The sequence below is a fragment of the Rana temporaria genome, chromosome 13 (assembly GCF_905171775.1).
Source record: "Rana temporaria chromosome 13, aRanTem1.1, whole genome shotgun sequence".
NCBI classification, from domain to species: Eukaryota; Metazoa; Chordata; class Amphibia; order Anura; family Ranidae; genus Rana; species Rana temporaria.
Genome location: NC_053501.1, coordinates 65,236,108 through 65,255,260, shown reverse-complemented (window position 1 = coordinate 65,255,260; position 19,153 = coordinate 65,236,108). Strand labels below are relative to the sequence as shown.

The window sequence follows — 19,153 nt, the reverse complement described above, 5'->3', positions numbered from 1 at the left end:
TTAGGGCCCATGATACAATACTGAGGCACTCCGCTAGCAACAACTGACTGTTGTAGCAAGGAGGAAAATATATATATAGCTTAAGGCAGAAACAATATCCCTTTAACGCCAAAGGAAGGCAGTGCTCACCCTTTTCCTTTTATATATATTCTTCTTCTTTTTTTTTTTTTTTAAATCCTTTTTTTTTTTTTTTTTTACAGGCACTGTTCCTTTAAGAAAAAACTGTGTGAGCAGCCAGACTGCTGCTAGAGACCCTTGGCTTTAACAAAAAAACAAAAGGGTTTAGCTCCTTTTTTTTTTTTTTTAGGTCAGTGGGGAGCCTAGCTCCAGACCCAACAGGTCTCTTTACCGCCACCAGGTGTCGCCCGACCGCCGCTCTGTGTCCCGCCGGCCAGCAGACGATCTTTACACTGACCGGAGGACAGACGCTGCCAAAGATAACAGCGAGGGGGAACGCCCCCTCCTCCCCGCCCCTTCCGCGCGCACCTCTACATCATGCGCGCGCGTCCCAGAGGGAGAAACAAACACACGAGGAGAGGAGCAGCAACGCCAGCGGCGTGAGAAGGACACAGAAGTGGCCGCAACGCGAGCACCTGTACAAGGCAAGTCCCTGGCCCTTTAGAAACACTCTAAGCCAGGGAAAAAACGGGGGTGGGCTAATCCTTGCTTGTCCAAGAGAACCAGGAAAAGGAGCCCCTACCCCCCAAAAGCCATGCGGAGCAGCAAAACAGATAGGCTAACACAGTTGGTGGTGGGGGATACACTAGAATATGGGAGGTAACCATCCTGTCTAGCAGACATAGTGGAAAAAAGTCGCCCATGCAGAGCATCCCAGGCTATCCCAACTAGACTTTCCCCCTGAGGGACCTGCCGACGAACCAAGTTCCGCAGGCCCCCCCCTTACCTGCTCCACGCTGCAGGGTATTGCTGAAAGCAAGAGGCCCAATCTTCCCCCATCTCCGCGGGTTCTGTACTAGACCTTCAGGGACTCGGATCCTGGAAGGAACACCACTGCCCTGGACCTATACAGCATCCTGGCAACAGTTCTTTTGGACCTTGGAAAAAAGGATCAAAGTTCTGGGCCCAGGATCCAGCCCTCCCAAGGAGAGGCATTATAGGCAAAACCCCACGACTTGGGGCCCGGGTACTGTCCACTTTGGCTCTGAGGCACCTTGGACAGATCCGGTATAGTCTGCTAAGTCCCAAGGACATGGAGGCAAACTATTTTGTGACCAACACCTAAGACACTGGCGAAAAAACTGGGACTCCTCCTATGGGAGGGGGTTATATAGGGAGGGGACTTCCTGTTTGAGATTGCCAGTGTCCATCACCTGAAGGTACTCCATATAACCCACATAGTAATGAATATGCCGCTCTGTGTCCCGTGATGTACGAGAAAGAAAAAGGGGAAGTTCCATTCGGATGACGCCACCCTTTGGGCTACTTTAGCTGATTTTGTGTTAGTAAAAGACGATTTGCGCTTTTCTATCTGTTACAGCGTGATGAATGTGCTTACTCCAAACTTTCCTGATCCATCTTCTGAGTGACCAGATGTGGAAAGGCTTTGACCCCTGGCCCCCCCAACCACTCCCGAAGTTGAAAAGTATGTAGTCTTGTATGCTTCAGGAGGATGCTTGTTGGTTTGGTATGAATATTAAAAGGAAACCCCACACTTTTTAAATTTTTAATGCTGCTTTTGTTCATACTATCTGTAACTTCATGCAGAGCCCTTGTAGAATAAAATAGTGGCAATTGCAATCTTTTATGTCATAGGGTATTTGTGCAGCTGTTTATCAAACACATATTTTCAGAAAAAAATACAGTAAAATGAACAAATATTGCACCCAAGTTTTTGTTACACTATAAACGATATGTTTGCATCAAGTAAACAGATACCAAATGCGTCACGCTTTAAAATTACACATGCCCGTGAAATCGCAAAAAATGGTGCCCAAAATCCTCCATAGGTGACACTTTAAAAGTCTTTACAGGTTATCACTTTAGAGTTAACCATGACCCTAGAGCAGTGGTTCTCAACCTGGGGATCGGGACCCCCTCGGGGGTCGAATGATGATTTGCCAGGGGTCACCGAATCGTGGGCTGTTCCTGAAGCCTGCACCGTCCTCCCAGCCTTTTTGCCCACTCAGCCTCTTCGCAGCCGCCCATTCAGTTCACGGCATTACTGGGGGGCAGAAACTAGAGGTCAGCTGACTGGTGAGAAATGTGAAGTGGGAGGGGCTGGAAGAGACCCTATCTCCTAATTTCGGCAAAGGTGTCACTGCTACGAGACACCACAAAGAGGTTTTAATATTGTACAAGTGGAAAGGAACTCAGGGAGCTGTGAATTTTATGGGTGCAAATTACTTGTCTTGCCTTGGGTGCTGACAACCCACGCTACGAAAATAATTTTACTGTTAGGGGTCCCCACAACCTGGGAAATTTTATCAAGGGGTCACGACACTAGAAAGGTTGAGAACCACTGCCCTAGAGAATTACTGCTCTCACTTTGGCGTTTGCAGCAAAACCTCACATATATGGTACAACTTATATTTACTTTCACGTGCGCCTCCTAGGCATTGGGGTGCTTTTAATTTTTTATTTCATCTATCTATCTGTATATGTATATATAAATGCTTTAGTTTTTTTTGTTTTTACTGTACAGGTCATCTTTCTGGAGACATGAGTCCTCTACTGCAGCTAATCATGCACAAATCCTATTTAACCAAATGCTATCCAGCTACAGTAGCCAGGGATTGACCGCTGTAACCCAGAAATGATGTAATACAAGTCAATTTCATGTTCATTGTTTGCAGGGGTGCATCGGAGAACTCACAAATTAGTGCAAATACCATCACTTTTACCTGAAAGCCAATCAAATACAAACCAAAAATGAACACCTTTAATAGCAAGACAATTGTAAATGTACCTTAGTAAAGAAGGGCTTAAAGCGGAGTTTCGCTTGGGAATTTTTTTTTTAAAGTCAGCAGCTACAAACACTGTAGCTGCTGACTTTTAATATAGAGACACTAACTTGTCCAGGGAGCCCACAATGTTGGCACCTGAAGCTGACCCTGGCTCACGGTGCAGGCGCTGGCATCTTGACTAAGAGAAACAGGAAGTGAAGCATTGTGGCTTCACAGCCTGTTTCCTGTCACGCTGTGCTTTTTAAAACGTCCCTTCTGTCTTTTGGGACCCGTGAGCCTCCCAGAAGGCAGCAGGGGCAAGGAGGAGGGGCCGGTTATTTCGTAGTTCGCTGCACAGATTGCGGCAATCATTCTGCAGAAGTGAGAGCAGATACTTTGATTTAACAGGTATCCACTCCCCCCCTCCCTCCTGAAAGGTGCCAAATATGAGAGGTGGGGGGGGGTCTGATCCACAGAAGTTCAATTTCTGGGTGGAACAACGCTTTAAGGCATCCCCCAGGCACGTTATTTTAAGTATTAGTAAAGTCTATTTTTTTCTATAAAAATAACAATTATACTTACCTCCTCTGTGCAGTTGGTTTTCACAGAGTAGCCCAGATCCTCTTTTTCTTCTGTGTTCCTGGCCCCTCCCTCCTGTTGAGTGCCCCCACAGAAAACAGCTTGCTATGGGGGCACCCGAGCCGAGTCACAGCTCCCTGTGTCCATTCAGACATGGAGCAGCAGCCTGGGCCCTCTCTCTACTGATTGGCTAGCAAGATTTTATTGACAGCAGTGGGAGCTAATGGCACTGCTGCTGTGTCTATGCCAATCAGGAGGGAGAGTCTCGGATGGCCGAGACACTCGTGGACATCGCTGGACAGAGATGGGGCTCATGTAAGTATTAGGGGGACAAAGAAGGTTTTTCATCTTAATGCAAAAAATGCATTAACATAAAAACCTTCTGCCTTTCAACCCCTTTAAAGGATGAGTTTACTTTTATTGTTGCCTTTTAAGACACATTAAAGCTGGTCTCCCCACTGAATGGTAATTTTTCAGTTTATTTTTGCATCAGCACATGTACCCTATGGCAATGCCTAGCTATCCATGCCTTTTTAACAAAAGTTTACAAACTAACCTTGAAAAAGATAAGAAAAAAATTACAATTAGCTCAGGATTCAGGGACTTCCATCTGGGTATATCAAATCTCCCAGCAAACCAAAGGTTTCCTGGTTCATGCCGAAAAATGCCCTAAAGTATTAAAGGACATAACCCTTATGCATATATGGTACACACCAAAACCCGATAAAAATGTATTTTACAGATTGTGGATTTTAAGCTTAAAATGGTTATCCAGGATTCCACTGATCGGAACTGACCTATAAGGCCTTGTACACACGACCAGACATGTCAGATGCAAACGGTCCGCGGACCGTTTTCATCGGACATGTCTGCTGGGAGGTTTTGGTCTGATGTGTGTACACACCATCAGACCAAAATCCCCGGACAGAGAACGCGGTGACGTATACGACACCGACGTTCTCTAACACGGAAGTACAATGCTTCCACGCATGCGTCTAATCAATTCGACGCATGCGAGGGATTTCGGTCCGCTGGTTAAACGTCATAACCAGCGGACAGCTTTCCAGCGGACAAGTTTCTTAGCATGCTAAGAAACTTTTGTCCGCTGGAAACCTGTCCGCTCGGCCGGAAAACTGTCTGCTAGGCCCTACACACGGTCGGACATGTCCACGGAAACTGGTCCGCGGACCAGTTTCAGCGGACATGTTCGGACGTGTGTACGAGGCCCAAGTCGTACTGCCTGTCTGCATGAGAAATTAAGTGGAGAAGGAGGTATTTTTAAAATGAGAGTTTCTAGAATATGATTCTTTACACTGAGACAAATTATTGAAAATTCCTCAAACTCAATATCCATGAAAATAAAACTTAAAGAAGAACTAAAACATGTTTGAACACAATTCCTACAGAAAAGTGAAGTCTGAAACATTCCTCCACATCTCTAAAGCCTAGTATAAGGTATATCTTATATGTTTAAGACACATGTACCTTTCCTTCCAAAGCCTCTGCACATGTGGATAACAGGGTATCACATAGTCTACATACATAAAATGTAACGCGTGTGTATATGCATTGGAGAGGCACCAAGGAGGCCAATATTGAAACATCTCGTGCACCCTTATTCTAGTGTCTTATAGCTTATAGACTTGTAGCTACGACGAAGGCTCTTGCCGAAATGCGTTAGCTTTTTTGGTTTATTGTCACTCCTCTGTAACCAGTCACCAATAAGCTGTTATACGAACTACAGTGTTGCCGGCTCAATCCATCCATGTATCTTGTTTTGCCCAGGCACCTGTGTGTGGATCTTGTAATCAGACTGAGTGTTGCTTGTTGTGTGCGCTGCTCCTCTCAGACTTCATTTGATGCTTTTTTATATAAATCGGTTACCTCAATCTGCAGTAATCGGTGGCGCTATTTTCATGTACCAATGGACTGTATGCTGTTTACTCAGATGCTAAGCTGGTGTAATACCTGGTCGCATGTGCAGCACCAAGGCAACTACCGATCAAACAGAGGCTAAGGTGGCAGCTTCCTTGGTTGTAAAGGATAAGAAGGGTTTATTCCCGCTTTAACACCCTCTATTTAGAATGGTTTAGTGGAGTTAGCATTTTTCTAGTACGAGTGTTTGCCCTTGATGTTAGCACTCAATAGCCATCACTGGACTCTTTGATGTAGTGCTTAGAGTCACCTTCCCAGTCTCAAACCAATATGCTCCCTAAGATTTGTATGGACATGCTAGAATATGTTATGCTAGAATATGTTATTAGTAATTATTAGTAATATTTAAAAAAATATTACTAAATATAACTTTGTAAATGCAGAGAGAAGTATGTGCATATAATAGCATCTTCAAGTCTTGCTTAGAAAAGCACACTGAACAAGCAATAAAGTCTTGCAGTGCAGTCACATATATACGTGCAGTCAGATTTGTGGGACTGTGCCATGTACAGAGATGTGTGGTACTTTCCCTGCCAGCAGCTTCCCTGGGACATGCTGTGAGGCTGGAGACATTTGAAATCAATGAGGTGTTGAGTGTGCTGGCTTCAGAGCCAAGTCCTGAAGGGCAGCGTCAGGAACAATAACAAAACAAACCACCTATAACACCTACTGGCATTCCCCTACAAATTAACTCTATGCCTCCCCAGCAGGGATATAATCAAGACAAGCTCACCATCTGGGTCAGAGATTATGTCCAGAAGAGATTTGTCCAACGATGCCTTGCTCATCAACTTCTCTTCATATTCAAAATATATATCCAACTTTCGAGCCTACAAGAGAAGGACAAAGGAAAACGATCTTCATCAGCTATACACACACATTTAATAAAAAACTGATAATAATAAAAAGGTGCATTGTAAAAATCTTGTAACATTGTACTACAAGGTTCTTTGATAATGTTGTTCAAAAATAAGCTGCGCTCAAATTTCATAACATATAAACACATCTAAAAAAATGAATAAACCGAAGAAAAATGATCTAATAACTATGGATGTGCCAATAACCAATCTAGAGGCATGTATGACGAAATGCATAGGGCAGAGCGACATACTGATGTAAACGTTACACTTGTGTCCCAGAAAGACCAGGATTTTGTATTTGTGCCGACCTACGCATACGAATTAAGGTGTTTTTACAATACATATCTTGTAAGTGCAACTTCTAAGTTCATTAAAGCTCTAAGGATTTTACACTAGGCAGAGTCTTCTTTATTTTGGGGAACAGTTATGATAGCCCTATGAGGAGGATCGATGTCCCTTGTCTAGAAGACTTACTGGATTTAAAAGGCCCTGGCTGGGTTTGGAGCCACAGGCGTTTCTGTCCTTTTGTAATTATTTGATCCGGTAAGCAAGCCTTTGGTGGTGGTGTTAAGTCACGATATCACTTTCCAAGGTGTTGGATTGTGGTGAAGATCAATCGGCATTACTGAGCACTTTTTTTGGATTATTTATGTTATTGGACTTATTTTCACTGGTTTGATCTAAATTGGCTATTGGCACATCCATAGTTATTAGATAATTTTTCTTCGGTTTATTAAATCTTTTATATGTTTTTTTTTTAAGTTATGCAATTTGAGCGCAGCTTATTTTTGGACACATTTTAGAACTGTGTTAGAATCTCACTGAAAAGCTGCTGCCGAGTCATGGTTTATGGTATTAGTTATTTTAAGTTTACACATTTTTTGATAAAAAAAAGTAAGTTTATACAGCATTTCAAGTTTGAATCCCCTATAATTATCTTTGGTTTTGCAGGTAAACCTGGAAATGGAGGAAATACCTGCCAAGTAATTTCTAGGTAAACTGAGCTTTGTGCTCACAACAAAATAATTGATTAACGTAAACAATTTAATTTTCTGTGTCACTGGTTCCCAGTTGTGACCTTGGACCAGTACAAAGGCTGCTTTCTAGACTTCAGGGTCAGAGGTGGTTTACTAATAACCATTTAAATGCACTCTAATAGGTAATGGTGAATAGAACAGGAAACAATGTACAATAAAGGCCATATGCAAATCAGGTCTTTAGCCCCTGTGTGTCCAATCCCATCGTTTCGGGAGGCACAGGAGTAGCTTTCCAGTTTAGTTGCCAACAGCTTGCCAAAGTCTTTGACAAGCTGAATTATGCTGCCGCTGTACACTGTATTGAGTGACTTTTGCTTTTAGGACTGTATGTGTTCAGGGATACTCCAGGCATAGGAGTACAGTATCCAGCTGGAGTGCATTTCAGCCTTAGACTTTGACAGGCTGCAGGCAGTAGGGCTGGATGCTGCATCTGTGCCTCCTGGGTACATGAAGGCACTGTATTGGACACAAAGGGGTTAAAACGCCCTGTGTGCATGCGACCCAAAGCTTGTCTAGCCTTAAAAACAAAAAAATTACAATACCTGCAGCTTGCCAGTCCTTAGATGAAGTGGCTGTATTTTTTTCAGGCTATAAGCATTATCAGAAAGCACAGAAATACCTGATAATCTTGCCAGAAATGCAGAGTCTTTGTCACTTTCTGTGAGTTTGAAGCCCAACGCCAAGAAAAGCAAAAATCTGCTTATGTCGTGGGGCTAAGTCAACACTGCAAGGGTTAAGCTTCGAACACAATAGCACAGCAGGAGAAAAAAGCTAACAGCTCAGGTCAGAGCTGCTACACTAACATTGAATTGTTAGTACAACAGCTCCAACCTGAGCTGTCGGTTCTTTTCTCCTGCTGTGCTATTGTGTTCTGACAGGAGGACGCCATAACAGTGGTGATCCGGAGTCGGTTGCCAGACCCTTTTTGGTCATGACCCTTATATGGAAGCCGGCTGAACAGCTTCTGTTGGACCGGCTGCCATACACGCAGGCCGAATGTCGGTTGGTTTCTATTAAACCAGCCAATGACTCCCGTGTGTACTAGGCTTTAGATGCTTGTTTATGACTAGGACATGGGAAAAAATTGACTCCGCTAATGTTGCAGCATTGGATGGCATGTGACTCCCCTAATATGTTGTAGCATTGGATTGGTCCTCAGTGTCCTCTTGTACAATGCAGGGCTATGGGCCCTGCACTGGAGTTGATGGTGTCACAGTGAAGGGGAAAATAGGCTGTGGGGACTGGTTTTGCAGAACAGAGGTGCCTGTGGGAGTTGAGGACTGGGTAAGTAGGACTGTTTTGAACTCTTGCAGTCCAGGGGCAGCCCCACAACAAGGCAGAAGTTTTAATTTTTCTGAACTTCAGCTTGAAAAGAGTATAAATATCAACAAATCACATCGAACCGATGTAATGGAGATAAACAAAGGCAGACGTGATTGTAATCCACCGTATGTGATAACCATGGCTCTCTCCATAGAAACAATGGACAAATGGGTGTAGACATGAAGGGACTGAACTGTGTTATTCACAGGATTATCAGGTGAAAATAATGAAAAAAACAACTAAAAAAGGCAGTATCTATAAACTAGTAAGCTGCAATATATCAATTTTTTTTGGGGGGTTTAGATACACTTTAATGGTTACTCAAAACTTCTTTGAGTAAAGCCAGCCATAAATGGTTCGAATCTTAGCAGGAACCGTCTGAGATTCGTACATTGTATCATAAGCTACACTATATAAAAAGATTTCAATGTTCACATACTGTATAGGCTTTTCTTTGCAAACAGACTATTGGTAGACAAGTTAAAGTGCTCCACCAAAACTTTTTTTTTAATATTTTTCAAAAACTTAGAGAATTGTTATAATCCCTGCCAGTTTTCTTCCTGTCATCTGGGTCACATGGGGGTATTTCTCTTTATTTCCTGCCCTGCAGACCTAACAGGAAGTCAGAGGAAATCTCCCTAAAGCGAGGGTAATCTCATCTCAGACAGATGTTGCTGCAACAAGTGTCATCATTATTATTTGTGGATAATCTACCTCTATTCCTGTTTCTGATGACATTTTTATAATTTTTTTTCCTTCAGTTTTAGTCTTTAGGACGATGATCCCCAGAGTAAATAGAGAGAGTGAATCTGCCTAGTGGGGACAAAGACAGCCATAATATCCTGACAGGGGGTAATCTGGTGTCCTCCAACACTCCATAGACATGGTGTTAGGTTAATTGTCTCCCAAGACCCTTTTCACACTGAGGGCGTTTTGCAGGTGCTATAGCGTTATAAATAGCGCTTGCAATCCGCCCTTAAACAGCTGCTTTATTCACTCCAGTGTAAGCAGAGTGGTGCGCTGGCATGGCGTCGGGAAAAGTCCTGCCAGCAGCTTCTTTGGAGCACATTAGGATCGGTGAACTCACCGCTCCTAAAGCGCTCCTGCCCATTGAAATCAATGGGCAGCGCTGCTGTACCGCCAGCAATACGCCGCAGTAGCGGCGCATTGTGGGCGGTATTAACCCTTTCTCAGCCGCTAGCAGGGGTTAAAAGTTCCCCGCTAGCAGCCTAAATGCGCCGCAAATCTGACGGTAAAATAGCTGCGTTTTACTGCTATTTTACCGCTTACGCCATGGGCGGCACCCAGTGTGAAAGGGGTCTAAATTGGCCTTAGTATGTATATCTATGAATGTGAGTTAGGGACCCTTAGATTGCAAGCTCCTTGAGGGCAGGGACTGACGTGAATGTACAATATATAATGCATTGCGTATATTGATGGTGCTATTTAAGTATCTGTAATGAATACATGAATCCCTCATGACTACGATATATATCCAAAATGAAAATAAAAGTTTTGGCCTTTAAGGGCGTATTGATGAACTTTGGGTATGTAATGATGACATCAGTTTGTCATTAGAGACACTTCTGAGATCATTTAGGGTTCATTCTTTGACAGGTGCATTTGACCTCATTTAAGTGGGCTTTTCATTTCACTAGATCAGTATTGAAATGCAAAACCCACCTGGAGAAAACATAAACAGGGTGACACAGGCCCTAAGGCTTTAAACTGTAACACCATTTCTTGTTTTCCTGATCATATATGCTCTATACGTTGGGATAAAAAGAACAAAAAAAAAAAACACAGCTTCCAAAAATCTCTTCTAGTTCATAGCAGATGTTACCCTACAGAAAATTCTTTAACCATTCAATTTTTTATTTGTTGTATTGCCACCTTAAGAACAGTTAGCCATGCATGAAAGGGGATGAAATGTGTTATTAGTGCTATTCTGACACAGACACTAAAATGTAAACTACCGTATATCTTGGAGAAAAATTGTCCAATATAGATAGTCTAATTAATAATATACGTACTGATGACATTCCCAAACCTTTCCAGTTAGAGAAAATGAAAAAGTAGATCATCACACGGTATTAAAAAAAAACAATGACTTTCAACTACAGATTGATTTAAAATATTTTTAAGGCATATCTATTAAATAGCCTCCGTTAAACTTTATACCTAGAAGTGTATAATGCTGGCAAAAAGTTATTGATAACAAAACAAGCTGTTTCAAGAAATGTCAAAACTGAGTTAATGGGCATTCATAACTCAAAGCAACTCAAATTGAAGCATTGGTACAATATAATGCCTAAAAGTGCAGTAAAAAAACAAAGGCCCAGATTCTCAAAGGGCTTACGACGGCGCAACGCAATGTACGCCGTCGTAAGTCCTAATCTGGGCCGTCGTATCTATGCGACTGATTCTTAGTATCAGTTACGCATAGATATCCATTAGATCCGACAGGCGTAACGCGTAAGGCTCTTACGCTGTTGGATCTTAAATGCAATATTTTTTTTTGCCGCTAGGTGTCGCCTCCGTCGTTTTCCCCGTCGAGTATGCAAATTAGCAAAATACGCGAATTCCCGAACGTACGCACGGTCGATGCAGTGAAGTTACGACGTTTACGTTACATTTGCGACGCGTAAAGTTGCCCCTGCTATATGAGGGGCAACCAATGTTAAGTATGGCCGTCGTTCCCGCGGCAACATTTTTAAATTTACGCCGTTTGCGCAAGTAGTCCGTGAATGGGGCTGGACGCCATTTACGTTCACGTTGAAACCAATGAAGTCCTAGCGACGTCATTTAGCGCAATGCACGTCGGGAAATTTTAGGGACGGCGCATGCGCATTACGTTCGGCGCGGGAACGCGCTTAATTTAAATGCTATACGCCCCCTACCCGCCTAATTTGAATTAGGCGGGCTTGCGCCGCAACTTTACAGGCAAGTGCTTTGTGAATAAAGCACTTGCCTGTAAAACTTGCGGCGGCGTAACGTAAATGACATACGTTACGCCGCCGCAGTTTTACGCCCATCTATGAGAATCTAGGCCAAAGTTTTAAGTGTAAAGGTCTGCAGATCTTGGGTACAACTAAATCAGTATAATGAAATAATAGGCTGCACAGTAGTATCAATTTGAATGTGTAGTCTTGGTGGCCACTCATACAGTTGTCACAAGCCTTGGAAACCACAAATAAAGTACAATTAAAGATACGGGAGGTGCATTTACAAAAATTATTTTGGTGATGTTATTAAAAATTCTTAAAATGCACTCATGTAAAAAAGCACACAAGGAAATGTATTTGTGACATGGCATTTAAGTAGGATCTGTGATAACGTGATTGAAGAGCTCTATTCAGAATCCCAACATTCCTTGTGATTTCCTGGTATAGTTTTAATACAGAGTCATTAATATGTTTCTTTTCTGTACTTTGCATGCAGACATCTACTTGACTGGGAACACTTAACAGAACTACAAATAATAATCTTGGTAACTAATGAAAAACAAAACAAAGATGTATTGAACACAGGAAAGAAGAAGGCTTAATAACTAACACATGACTCCTGTTCTTTCAGATCCAATAAATCGTTTTATTGCATGCACTGAAAAAACAGAAGTTTTGAAAAAAAATCCATGTGCTTGAAGCAAAAATGTAAAAGAAAAATCAGAGCGCATCCTACTTCATTGAGGCAGCAGACATTAAAATATATTACAATGCAGATTTCACGTCTGATAGCAGTTTTAGACTAGGCGTTACAATCAAATACCGATGCCTCCAATTTGACATCACAGTAATGAAGAATTTTGTTTGGCAAGCTAGTCGCTTTTTGATTTTTAAAATATGGATGACTAAATGTCTGGTTCAACCAGGGTAATAACATACAAAACAATTATCTTTACAGACAGAAAGATATTGATGCAGCTTGTATCCACCAACGCAGGCTACCTGTGCAGGGGAAGAGAGGAGAGCCACCGCGCGGATGATCAGAGTGTGGGGAACATAACAGCTTTTATTTCAATAGCTGTGAATTCCCAACTGCACACCATCACATACAGCCCCACCCCCTTGTCCAGGGAACTTTGATAGACAGAACACCTGTTCAAGGATTGGACTGGTGATCTGCCTATCAAAGTGCCCATACAAAGAGGAGGGGCTGTATGTGACGGCGTGCGGCGGGGAATACACAGCTATTGAAATGAAAGCTGTTATGTTCTCCGCGCTTTGATCATCTGGGCGGCGGCACTCCTCTCTTTTACCCTCTGATCACTGGGAGAACGGCTCCCATACAACCCGCCTGCCGATGGTGCTGGCCCCCTCGCTCCCAGGCAGCCCTTCCTTGCCAGCCCTTAAAATCTACTCTCAAAATGCGAGCAGGCGAGTGGAATTTTTGATGGCTGAACTAGTCCACCCCTTTCTACCTCATACCCTTCCCTGTAGATCATCCAATAAAATAAAGGACCAAACAGTAAAGTGGATCAAGCTAAAAGTTTACAGGATACAGGCTGCATTGGTGGATACAAGCTGCATTGTGGATCTTGTGCATGGGACGTACTTGGACATTCCAACATTATAATGATCCAAAACACAAGGCCAAGTCGACCCGTCATTGGCTACAGCAGAATAAAGTGAAGGTTCTGGAGTGGCCATCTCAGTCTCCTGACCTCAATATCATTGAGCCACTCTGGGGAGATCTCAAACATTCAATTCATGCAAGACAGCCCAAGAATTTACAGGAACTGGAGGCTTTTTGCCAAGAGAAATGGGCAGCTTTACCATCTGAGAAGATAAAGAGCCTCATCCACAAATATCACAAAAGACTTAAAGCTGTCATTGATGTTAAAGGGGGCAATACACAGTATTTAGAAATGTAAACCTTTCATCAGGGTCATTTGGGTGGTTTCTGTTGCCATTAATTATGATTTAACAAAGAATAAAACACAGTTGATTGATAATAAATGGCTTCAGCCAAACACTAACTATGAGTGAAAGAAATGTTTTTGTGTTATCATTCGTATTACTCTGAAAAATGGGCAAGAAATCATACATTCTGCCAGGGTATATAAACTTATGAGCACAAATATATATATATATATATATATATATATACACACACACACACACACACACACACACACACATACACATACACACACACATTATATATAATAAAATGTATATTTCATAGCCTATTTATTCTTGAATTTTAACACATGTAGGTAAATGATAAAACTTTTTATACAATAATGAATTTATACGAATAATGAAAACAACAATATCTGATATACAGCCTGAGTAAAGTATCAAACCCATCTCTTTAGGGAAGCCTATCCTGCCTCCAACTAAAAGCTGTACTTTTGCTTATCCATCAGCTCATCCCTCATAGTTACTACCGTTTGTATCACCTTTTCCTCTCTCTGGATGTAAAAGTTCTCATGAGCAGGATCCTCCTAACTCTTTTGTCTTAAATTGTATTGTAATGGTACGGTCTCCTTTCATTGTGTAAAGTGCTTCACAAACTGGTGGCGCTATATAAATCCTGTATGATAATAATACCTCCTGCCCCCTCCAAAGCAAAAGTCTACTGTACCCAATACTAATCAGGGCTCCATAAGCAATAGTCCATAGCAAAGCGTTCTTAAGACATTAATGCTTTCCTCTGACAAGGTCATACAGGCAAGCATTATCAATAAAATGGAAAACAGTTACTAGCTCTGTTGTATAATCTGCAGACGGTTTACGTTCCACTGGAGTGGAAAAAAAAGACAGTCTGACAGCAAAATGCTAATACAAAAACCACAGATTTGCAAGTAATGCTCCGATAGTGATTAGCCTAAAACACATCTCTGGTAATCTCATATGAGATCTAGCACCTGGCATATGCACACAGGCTCTGCTTGTTCTTTTACCTCTACTTTAAATGGAGGAATCTCTTTATGCGCCTGGGTAATACACACATTAAATAAAATGCTTTTATCTGCAGAAAGAAGATGGATTAGTTCTAGACCCTGTTCTGGCACATAAATCTTCTCCTCTATGTCCTGCCAGCTTATGCTACACCTAAAAAGCAAAATTTGTCAGTAAATAAGACTGGGCATTCTGTTTTTAGTAGAGATGTATTTGGGGAATACTAGCTGCTCTAAGCTGAGGATTAAAGCAGGGCTTGTTTGTTGAAATCTTTCAACCTGTCGTGTTTTTAGGAGACGGGTAGACACAAGCGCTGACTTAATCCGCATATGGGCCAGAGAGCTGCCAGGACACACCAGAGGAGCTGATTAATTGTCAGTTTTTTAAGGCAATGCTAAAAACTGATGGAATATAAGCAGCAGGGACAAATATCATGTATCGCTGGCAGCTTCCGAGCACTTCAGTCCTCTGGCCAAAACATCATTTACACACACACTGCACTGTATGAATGTGTCTGCATCTCTGACACTGAGAAACAAACAGCAATCGTAATTTGCAGAGTTGACCACACAATCACATTCATTTAAACCTCCAATAAAAGAAACACTCTGGTAATAAGAATAACAGCAGAATGCTCATCTATCCCGTAGCACCATTCACAGGGCTGGTATATATCACTGAACTACAGCTCAAATATTTACCCTAGTGTTCCAATCTCTAGAATACTTTGTCTTCCAACACCTACTTTATTTTCACAGATTCCTGATCCTACGGCCTTCTGTATGGTAGACTACATATCACAATGGCACTCAAAAGTATTTAATGACCTTTTAAAACAGACTACATTGTTCACATTATAAATCTGTTCTTGTGTGTTTAAGTGTGAAAAGTGAATATAATCGTCTGGCCACAGAGCTATACAAAGCAAAAACATATATGTGAACTATTTCAGCAGTCAAAGATTTAGGAGTCATTGAAACCTTTTTTGTGATTCAAGCCAAAAAACACAGATAGGTCCTGCCCTCCCTGTAGACTACAGTGCAGTTGAACAATACAGCCTTATCTTGAGCCACCATAATACTCTGCTCCCTCATCCTTTAGGGAAGCTCAGATTTACAGTATTGTGCAATGCAGCAAAGCCAGAGTGGCCCTCTGAGCTTCCCTTCCTTCTACCAGTCTATGGGCTGCTTTACAGGGGACTGCAAGAGGTAAATAGGACACTTGGACACTTTTTTCCATCAGTAAAACTAGATTTAAGGGTCGCCTTTTAAATCATCCTACAGTTCAGCTTTAACCACTTGCCACGGCGGCAAAGTGGTTGTAGAATCCTGACTGGACGTCATATGACGTCCTCAGGATTCTGAGCCGCTGCGCCCCCACCGGGGGCGCGCATCGCGGCGATCGTTGTTGCAGGGTGTCAGTCTGACACCCCGCAACACCGATCTCGGTAAAGAGTCTCTCACGGAGACTCTTTACCACGTGATCAGCCGTGTCCAACCACGGCTGATCACGATGTAAACAGGAAGAGCCGTTGATGGCTCTTCCTCACTCGCGTCTGACAGACGCGAGTAGAGGAGAGCCGATCGGCGGCTCTCCTGACAGGGGGGGTTCGCGCTGATTGTTTATCAGCGCAGCCCCCCCCTCGGATCGCCACACTGGACCACCAGGGAAGCCCACCCTGGACCACCCTTTTGCCAGGGAAGGGCAAAAAAAAAAGTCTGGGCTAAAAAAAAAAGCAGTAAAAAAAAAAAAAGATGCCCATCAGTGCCCACAAATGGGCACTGATTGGCAACATGGGTAAATCAGTGCCGCCCCACAGTGTCCATTAGTGCCACCCCACAGTGTCCATTAGTGCCACCCCACAGTGCCCATCCATGCCCAGTGCCCATCTGTGCCACCCATAAGTACCCATCAGTGCCACCCATAAGTGCCGCCTATGAGTGCCCAGTGCCGCCCATGAGTGCCCATCAGTGCCGCCTATGTGTGCCCATCAGTGCCGCATACCAGCGCCGCCAATCAGTGCCACCTCATCTGTGCCCGTCAGTACTACCTCATCGATGTCCATCAGTGCCATCTCATCGGTGCTCATCAGTGCCGCCATATCAGTGCCCGTAATTGAAAGAGAAAACTTACTTATTTCCAAAAAAATTTACAGAAAAAAATAAAAACGTAATTTTTTTTCAAAATTTTCAGACTTTTTTTAGTTGTTGCGCAAAAAAAAAAAATCGCAGAGGTGATCAAATACCACCAAAAGAAAGCTCCATTTGTGGGGAAAAAAGGACGCCAATTTTGTTTGGGTACAGTGTAGCATGACCGCGCAATTGCCATTCAAAGTGCGACAGTGCTGAAAGCTGAAAATTGGCTTGGGCCGGAAGCTGCGTAAGTGCCCTGTATGGAAGTGGTTAAAGACCTTTCACCTCAGTAGCAAAGTCCACTTATCAAAAGGTGCCCCCTCCCTAAAACACTGCATAAATGTATCTATGGCAGTAAAAATCGTTTAATAATGTACTCATGTTTCTTTTACTTCTGTAGTGCAGGGGGTAACATTATCTGACCAACAAGATCCCTGGGAATGCTGAGTAGCTCAAATCTCATGAGAAGACTCAGTGCAGTGCTTCACGTGAGATCTGGATGGAAGCAGGATAATGTCACTCTCGCCTAGGGGCTGCAAGAGAAAGTCTGCAGGTAAGTATATATTTTATTCCCAGAAGTACTTTTATGCAGTGTTTTAGGGAGGAGGGTAACTTAAATAAGTACAACCCTGCCAGTTAGGTGGAAGGTTCGCTTTAAGAACTTTGCACTTTTGCTCACAAATCTCAGGTTTGCGTCAGGTCCTGTTTACACCAACATTTAAAGACCAGTTTATTATAGCCAAAACATTTTCCTTAGCTTTGGAACAAATGCTGTCTGTGTCCTGTTGAGATTTCCCTTGACTTCCTGTCTTAGACACACAACAGGAAGTGAGGGAAAATCTCCCAAAAGTGATGGGAATTCCCATCTTAGTCACTAGAACATTCGTCCTTTTTGGAAGATCTATCCTCATCTCTTTCTCATGATAACATGGTAACATTTTATAGGAGAGGGTGAATCTACCCAGTGGGGACACAGACAGCAATAAAGTCTGGTACAAAAAAAGTTTTCCCTTTACTTTCACTTAAGTCATGATAAAAAATAAAGAAGTTGTTGTCATAATAGTCACCTTTAACCTCCCTGGCGGCATGATTATTTCAGATTTTAGGTGCTGAAAGCGGTACCATTATTTGCAAGGAAATTTGGCGTTTTATACTGTAGGCCTGTAATTTTTGGGAATAACTCACTTAAATCTGACCAAACAAGAGTCTAGTAGGCATCCCGGGTATGACATTTTTTTAAAAACAAAATTATAATATAATAAATAAATTATAAAAAATAATAATATAATTATAATAAAAATTATTCAATAATGTAATCAACTCAAAATCACTGAAATTTGCTCAGTTGCAGAATTGTCGCTGTCATTACTTTTATTTTTTTATGACGAATTTCCCCACAAATCGCTATCGCACAATCGCAAGTGATTATAATTTATTATCGCTGTTTTCTAGCTTCTCTAAAACCATTTTTGACATAAAGGGAAACTTTTGGTTGCTATGGACAATCTACAGTTTGCATGCAGAAAGAACAGTTTTTATTTTATAAAAGTACATGCAGGACACTGGGCAGACCACTAGGGACAAGGGGGGTGTGTATTTTTTACATACAGTACTGTAATCTATAAGATTACAGTATACTGTATGTAATGTGTTTGTTTACTTTTTTGAATTTGCCGCCGTTCTCCACCCCGTGCGTCGTAACGTATCAGGGAACGGAGATCGGCGGCACATGGGGACACTGTGTGAATCCTGGGTCCTCGCTCACACAGCACGGTGGCATCGCTGGATCCAGGGACAAGGTAAGTAAACCATGCCTGTGGACACTGAGAGGCGAGCCTGAGTCTGACTCGGGGTTACCGATCGCAGCACAAAAATGTAACCCAGAGTCAGAATATGGATTACACAGCAGCAGACACACGCTGTTTTACTAATGAAAAGGTACGACTGCATATGGGCACAGTTAGAGACTGCAACCATGGGCACAGTGAGAGACTGCAACCATGGGCACAGTGAGAGACTGCAACCATGGGCACAGTGAGAGACTGCAACCATGGGCACAGTGAGACTGCAACCATGGGCACAGTGAGACGGCAACCATGGGCACAGTGAGACGGCAAGCATGGGCACAGTGAGACGGCAAGCATGGGCACAGTGAGATGGCAAGCATGGGCACAGTGAGAGACTGCATATGGGCACAGTGAGAGACTGCATATGGGCACAGTGAGAGACTGCATATGGGCACAGTGAGGCTTCAGATAGGCATTGTTTACCCAGTAGCTGCTGCATTTTCCCACCCTAGGCTTATACTCGAGTCAATGTTTTCCCATTTTTTGTGGTAAAATTAGGTGCCTCAGCTTATATTCGGGTTGGTTTATACTCGAGTATATACGGTATACCATATTTTCAATACATATTCAATCTATAGAACGGTTACTTTTTTTTATCATCTATCTATCCATCCATCCAAAGAGATTATAT

The 19,153-nt window shown here is 42.6% G+C and overlaps 1 protein-coding gene across 2 annotated transcripts in view; it reads right to left on the bottom strand.

Annotated features, from left to right (window-relative positions):
• Positions 1–19,153, bottom strand: part of SCFD1 (sec1 family domain containing 1) — a 183,273-nt gene that overhangs the window by 54,072 nt on the left and 110,048 nt on the right. For both annotated transcript variants that reach the window (XM_040332180.1, XM_040332181.1), the window contains exon 15: positions 6,151–6,247. In XM_040332180.1, coding sequence (XP_040188114.1) covers positions 6,151–6,247 — 97 coding nt within the window. The remainder of the gene's footprint in view (positions 1–6,150; positions 6,248–19,153) is intronic.